This window comes from Vigna unguiculata, chromosome 8 (assembly GCF_004118075.2).
Source record: "Vigna unguiculata cultivar IT97K-499-35 chromosome 8, ASM411807v1, whole genome shotgun sequence".
Taxonomy (NCBI): Eukaryota; Viridiplantae; Streptophyta; class Magnoliopsida; order Fabales; family Fabaceae; genus Vigna; species Vigna unguiculata.
The window spans coordinates 33,762,392-33,769,061 of NC_040286.1; the positions used below are offsets into that span (position 1 = coordinate 33,762,392).

Below are 6,670 nucleotides of genomic sequence, written 5' to 3' on the forward strand. Positions count from 1 at the left end.
CACTATCACTATAACGTAGGTTAGTGAAGAGTTAATCTGCATTGAATTCTCACAGTTGGATTGATTTAAATTCTTAAAATCCAACAACATCACTTCAACATGTTGTGTGTGTCTTTCCAACCAACTTATTCATTCATGTTTATTCTCTTGTCCAACGAAGAGTAGTTCGTTCACCCATATTAATCCAAAAGTAATTCTCTTTCTTTCCTTGTTTCGGTATAATTCAAAATCATTACTATTTTCAATAGATTTGTATTTAAAAATTATGAATATTATTTATTTTAAAAAATGATTTATAAAAATTATTATTCCTAGTAATTTAATTAAATAAAAATAAAGTTATTAAAATCTTTCACCCTAGTATTTTGTAGAAAAAAAATAAAAAATAATTTTTTTTATGTGAGTCGACCACAAATTTACGAACCAAAAGTTATACAAGGAGGACTAGAAAAATTAGTCCTATGTGAAATAGATTGACCTAACATACTTTTAACAAGCTAAATATTAAATGAGCCGAAACAAAATGACACAACCTGTAATGACATTTATAATTTCTTTATCAAATATATTTAATAGGATATAATAATCATGGCTAATTATAATTATAATTAATTATATTATGAATATAAAGTTAATGAAAATATGATTTTAAGGGAGGTAACTTTTGTTTCCATGATGATGTTTAAAATAGGTAAAGATATTCTTTTTATTTTCAATTCAGTCTTATAATTTTATAAAAAGTTTTTACTTACAATTTTATTCTTTTTATAATTTTTTTTTCAAATTGATCTTCTTACAAAAAAAATTATATTTACCTATAGAAATCATCAGTAATTAAAAAATATATTGATAAAGTAAAATTATTAATAACTCATCAACGATGAAAAAAAAATACATCAATAAAATGTTTGTTGATAAATTTTATTGAAAAATAACAAAATTTAAATATAGTAACCTATAGTTGAAAATCTGTAAAAAATTGTTTGTTACTGACGATCTCTGCTGACACGGATTAATTGTTGCCAGTGCAGGGTTCACCATCTTCGACTTCTTCTCCTCCTCTGTCATTGTCACAACCATTGTTATAGTTATTTGTTACCGTCTCTTCCTCTTTCTCATGCTCCTTGTCTTCTTTATTATTTCCTCATTGATCTTCATGTCAATAAATTTTATTCATGTTATCATTGAATTTGAAAAAAAAAATTCCTTACGATTCTATCAACAATTTAAAAAGATAATATTTTAATATTAACTCATAATTAAGTTGTGTTATGCAAAACTACTACCATCATATTTTATTCAATAACAAATGATATTACAAGTAAAATAAATTGTACCAAACAAAACTAAATAATGATTATTTGTTTGTAACTTTTTTAATATTTATTTATATATTTTAGGAACTTAAAGTTCCAAAGAGTATTATACATAAATAGTACTATAAACTTTGTTTCCTATAATTATCACACTACTTCTATATAGTTATTGAGATGTTACATGTTGACTACTAATAAGTAGTTAAATTTAATTCTTAGTTCTTAATTCCTTATAATTAAACTTCTTAATTATCAAATATATCAGATTTGCCCTTTTGTCATGATTTAGGTACTATTAGTTAGCTTTGAAGATTATGAATAGTTTTAAATTGGTGCTGCAGAATGAACCCCGACTTACAGTGAAAATTAATATTTATTTTTAATCAATAAAATATAATATAAATGATTAAGAATTGTTAAATAAATAAAATAATTTTATATGATGGTTGTTTTAACTTGCTACAAATTTATAATTTTAAAAATATATTAATAATTTATTTAATTTAATATAAAAATTACAATTCAAAATTCACTTAATTAAAACTTATTTAATCAAAGTTAAGAGATTAAATTTAACTAAAATAATTTTTTTTATTTTCATAAAATAATTTTACGAAATTCTTCAAATATTATTTATGGAATATATTTAAGATTTAAATATTAAAAAATATTCTTGATATTTAAAATACTCTTCCTTGAAATTTAACTCAATTTTTTGTAGTTAATATTATAAGTGAACTTAAAGTTTTCACCATTTTCCCCCCAATTATATTTACTTTGATATGAAACGCAATCTGATAAATTTTCAGTTCGTTCTCGAAAACAATTTAAAATATTCATATGGTGTTTGAGAATTTGAAGACAACTATACATTTCGAAATTCTCAAATTCGTTTTACATTTTTAAATATATTTTTCTAAATAATTTAAAATAAAAATTGATGAAAAAAAATCAAGATGTTATAAAGCTTTTTTTGGTCTCTATTAACTTGGACCAAAGAGGAATTGTTTTTAACATAGTTAGAAATTTAATTTGTTTTATTACTCTCAAGGTTTAATTTTCGACCCTTCTAATGTGAATATTATATTGTCTACTGCGAGTTGATGAAGAAAGAAATAGAGGTCACAAAATTATTAATTTCTCTAATTGAAGGAAATTCAGAAACCATTGTTACAACTTTATATCTATTAAAGATAACCAGATTAATTAAGAGTGATAAGATAGATTAACTCCCTTGATTTTGAAATATATAAATGGATGAAAATTGAAAATACAAACTTTTTGGACCTCTATGAGCCCATATTAACTAGACTTATCGCGTAACCTCCGTATTGTAAGTGCATAAATTTGAGGTTGTTTCGTTTTGCAACCCCACCAAATTTCTCCTACACCCCATTATTTCGGATTTTACTTTTCTAAAAGCACTAAATAAATCCTGAAAACATTTTTTCAGAAGACACACACCCACTTTTGTTCTGAAAAAAAAAAAGTCCAAAAGATTTGATGGGTGCAGAATTTTTTTTTTGATAAAGATGCAGGAAGAAACAATCTAAATTTGATACAACGATCCCAGTATCTTCTTACCTGGATCTACCACCAAGTTTGTTTTAATTGTTAAAATGATTTCTAGTAAAAAAATATTTATTTTAATTATTCACCATCATGTTTAGTAGCTCATTGTTAGGTTGAGTTAAACCATAAACTCTTATATCATTAAGGAGAAGTTCAAACAATTACATATATTTAAACTAAAATTTTAAGACATCATATTTATTCATCTTTCTCAATTTTATAATTTTATATGTTTGATGCATATCAATAGTTATAATATTTTACTTCCGTTAATTATATAGATTTGAAAAAACTTATTATTTAATACCAATTCTCTGTAATCTTTCTCAAACATGCCAATTTTTTTTAGGTGATGGTACAATACCCTAGTCTCTCTTTTAAAGATGTCAATTTCCCAGTCTTAAGGATAAAAAAAAATGTAAATAAGCTCTTCATACACTTCTAAATTTATTTTTCATATTTCATCTGAAAGTTTCTTAAATTATAATTACATATTTCTTATCAAAAAAACATAAGTGTAGCGCAGTTTAAGAAATATATATATATATATATATATATATATATATATATATATATATATATATATATATATAGGTAAAATAGGTAACAATGTAACCTTTTTTTCTAAAAAAACAAAACAAAATATAGTTACAACATTTCTAAAACTTAAAAAAAAAAACAAAACATATACCAACAAAAGCTTTTAATATTAAATTAGATAACTAATAATGAGAATACATTTTTTCCATCAGCAAATAATGAGATCAGTGTTATTTTGCTATTTTCGTGCTATATTGTTAATTTCAGATATCAGTGTAACCAGTTCTTACTATTTTTTTGTAACCACAACCAATAGAATCCCCAAGGACCAAACCAGTAAATAAAGAACACAGTAAAGACAGCAACAAAATTCAGAATAATTTCCAATATATACATTCGCCTACTTGTTCCGTTGTTATACACAAAAAGTAAGCAATACAGACATATACTAGTTCTCCCTCGTACATAACAAGAAATCTTCTGTCATGTCAGTGCTCAAGATACTACAGTTGACAACAACAACATGCGACTTCAAACACCCTACTCCTCAGCTCCACCTACGAAGTTAAAGGCAGTCCAATTTGAATCCAAAAACAAAACATGTAAATGAAAGAATTAACAAATTTTGTCAGCTAAATTCTCCATTTTAAAAAATCCTACAGAGAATCAGCATATTTAAAAGAACATAAAGATATCAAATTTCTTGTATATTAGTTGTATAACTGTATTCGTCTAAGGCACCTATATATTTGCTAAAAGGGGACAACAACTCTGGAGACAGATTACTTGTGATGCTTGAACCAGTTGAAAATGAGGTAGACTTCAGACAAAAACAACATCCTCATTATAGGGACAAAAACATCATTCCTTGCTTGCTACCATTTCCTTTGAATCATGGTTCAGAACATCGTCCAAATTAAGGAACTGCGGTTCTTCCCCTCCACCATCATAGTCCTCTGGCACAACTGTTTTCATGAAATCTAATCCATAATCAAAACCAGATGGTGTCTGTTCCATATGGGGCAAACTTCCCAACAACTTGGCATCTGGATTTTGCAACTGATAAAAAAAGCTTGATGACGTATCATCAACCTGAGGATTACTTTCTCCAGGAAATCCTGTTTGTCCAAAATCCAAACCTTGCATCAATCCAGAATCATCAACTGGGTTGTTCTCTATTAGCCCCAAAAGTTCATCCACCTGAAATAACTCATCATTGGAAAAGCTCTTGGAGTAATCATCATTGAAATCCAAAGCATCAATCCATGAAAAGTCCATCTGGTCTTCATTTACATTTTCTGCCTGCTCAGCATGATGTATTATTCCTTCTCCAGCCTCATCATCCTTCGGCTCTAGCTTCATTCTGCTAGTTGGTGAGGCATATTCATAAGCCTTGTGACAATCACTATGGTTGCCCTTATCAAGGGCAGGTAGAACATTCTCCTTAGCATCCTCAGCCGCACAGACCTCTGATCGGTTTGATGTAGTAGTAGTAGTAGTGTCTGATGTTGTCGAAGAACATGAAGATGAAGCAGCCAAGAAAGAGTCCTTAAACGATTCCTTAACAGAAGCATAATCTGAGATGTTGGGGAAGTTGAGGCGTGCACATGGACCATACATGGCTCTAGCAGCTTCATCATAGGCAAGAGCAGCTTCTTGAGCAGTAGAAAAGGTTCCTAACCAAAGCCTACTCCCTCTATTCGGCTCCCTAATCTCACCCACCCATTTCCCCCAAGTTCTCTGCCTAACTCCTCTGTAGTTACACTCATAGTTCTGAGGTCCTCCTTTCCCTTTCATGCATCCTTTCTTTGAACCTTTAGCTGGTGCCTTCCGAGTTGATCTACCATCATCTTTGCCTGAATAAAGATGCTCATTGTATTCCTTCCACTTTGCAATGGTCTCAGCCACAGATCTAGAACCATCCCCTCTGCTCCTACTTTTCCTCTTTCTAGAAGAATCCAAAGGCCGCACAGAAACTTGATCATAAGCACCCATGTCCACAAAACTTCACTGCTAAGTCCTCAGCAAAACTCGATAACTTAATTCACAATCTGAAGTTCAAAACAAATAAATAAACAATTCAGTAACCAGCAACTCAAAAGAACAAAAGCAGCACACGAAGGTGGACAATAACAAAAAGGATTTCGCAACAACACGCTCCTTTTGACTACAGTAGCCACAATAAATTCAACCAAGAAACGAATTTTCGTAACCCCCAAGTAATAGATAAAGCTAAAGCCAAAATATAAAAATGTAAAAAAAAAAAAAAAAAACTTGCCCAGAAAGTTTTTTCCTTTTCAAAAAAAAAAACACGGAATTACGACACAGACAGATAAATAACCAAAAAGGAAACCTAAAAACAACAATGAAAAAACAAAATCGCACACAAGAATTTGCAGTGAAAAAATTAAAAAGCGTGCACTAAAAACAGAGAGGTATTAAAACATGAGGAAGAATCCAATGCTACTAACCTAGTAGAGAAAACGCGGTGTATTTAATTTTAGGCTTATCCTTTTCTTTTTCCTGGGTAGTGTGTTTGTGTTTTGGTTGTGAGTGAAGAGAGGTTTTTTTTGTGTAACGAGGTTTGTGTTGGTTTGATATGGCTATAGCGGATTCAGAAAATCTCTGGGCTGCACCCTGTAATCTTTATTTATAGCCTTCTCTAGATTTTTCTGATATTTTTAAATTGCCCCCCAAAGTGGTGACGTGGCGTTTTCTTAGTCGCGTTATCATGCTTCGGACTCCCGAACCAGCTGGCACGTGGCCCTCGAACCTTCCCGAGCCACTAAAACACTCGCTCGTTTTCTTTCTTCTCAAGTACCTGCTCTTTTTAATCTCCTCTGTCTTTTCCATTATGTCCCTATCTTTTCGGTATATTCTCCATTATGCCATTGTAACTTAAATATCTTGCCCTTTTACTGAATAAAATATCTCCTGATGTTAATCTTTATTCTGATTATTATATATACTTATATTGCTGTTTCATCCCTGTTGCTGACGCCTGGAAAGCGGGCCTTACTGTAATGAAACTGGGCCCACGGCCCGATTGTACGAGATCTGCTTGTTTACACTAGTAGCTTTCTAGCTTCTACGTTCATGAATCTTATTCTAATTTCTTCTTACAATTTTCTTGCATTAAAATATAGAAAAAAAAGAAATTAAATCAAATCAACTAAAAAGTCTTCGTAAAATTTAAGGAAGTCAGATAATTTTCCTGCTTTTTATTAATTTAATATAAAAAA

The 6,670-nt window shown here is 29.7% G+C and overlaps 1 protein-coding gene across 3 annotated transcripts; it reads right to left on the minus strand.

Moving 5' to 3' along the window:
• Positions 1-3,789: 3,789 nt before the first annotated feature.
• Positions 3,790-6,077, minus strand: LOC114193153 (dehydration-responsive element-binding protein 2C-like). Of its 3 annotated transcripts, none has more exons than XR_003606232.1 (3): positions 5,900-6,077; positions 4,215-5,479; positions 3,790-3,985 (listed from the first exon to the last, which is right to left on the minus strand). XR_003606232.1 is itself a non-coding variant. In XM_028082859.1 (2 exons), exon 2 carries the CDS (start codon positions 5,421-5,423, stop codon positions 4,290-4,292), a length of 1,134 nt encoding a protein of 377 aa, XP_027938660.1. In that variant the 5' UTR covers positions 5,424-5,479; positions 5,900-6,077; the 3' UTR covers positions 3,790-4,289. The 3 variants fall into 3 exon arrangements, 1 of the variants encoding a protein (XP_027938660.1); XR_003606231.1 differs by having other exon boundaries at positions 4,170-5,479; XM_028082859.1 differs by having other exon boundaries at positions 3,790-5,479.
• Between the last annotated feature and the right edge of the window lie 593 nt (positions 6,078-6,670).

Coding starts and splice junctions, on each gene's coding strand:
- LOC114193153 (XM_028082859.1), bottom strand. CDS start 5,423: ATGGGTGCTTATGATCAAGTTTCTGTGCGGCCTTTGGATTCTTCTAGA.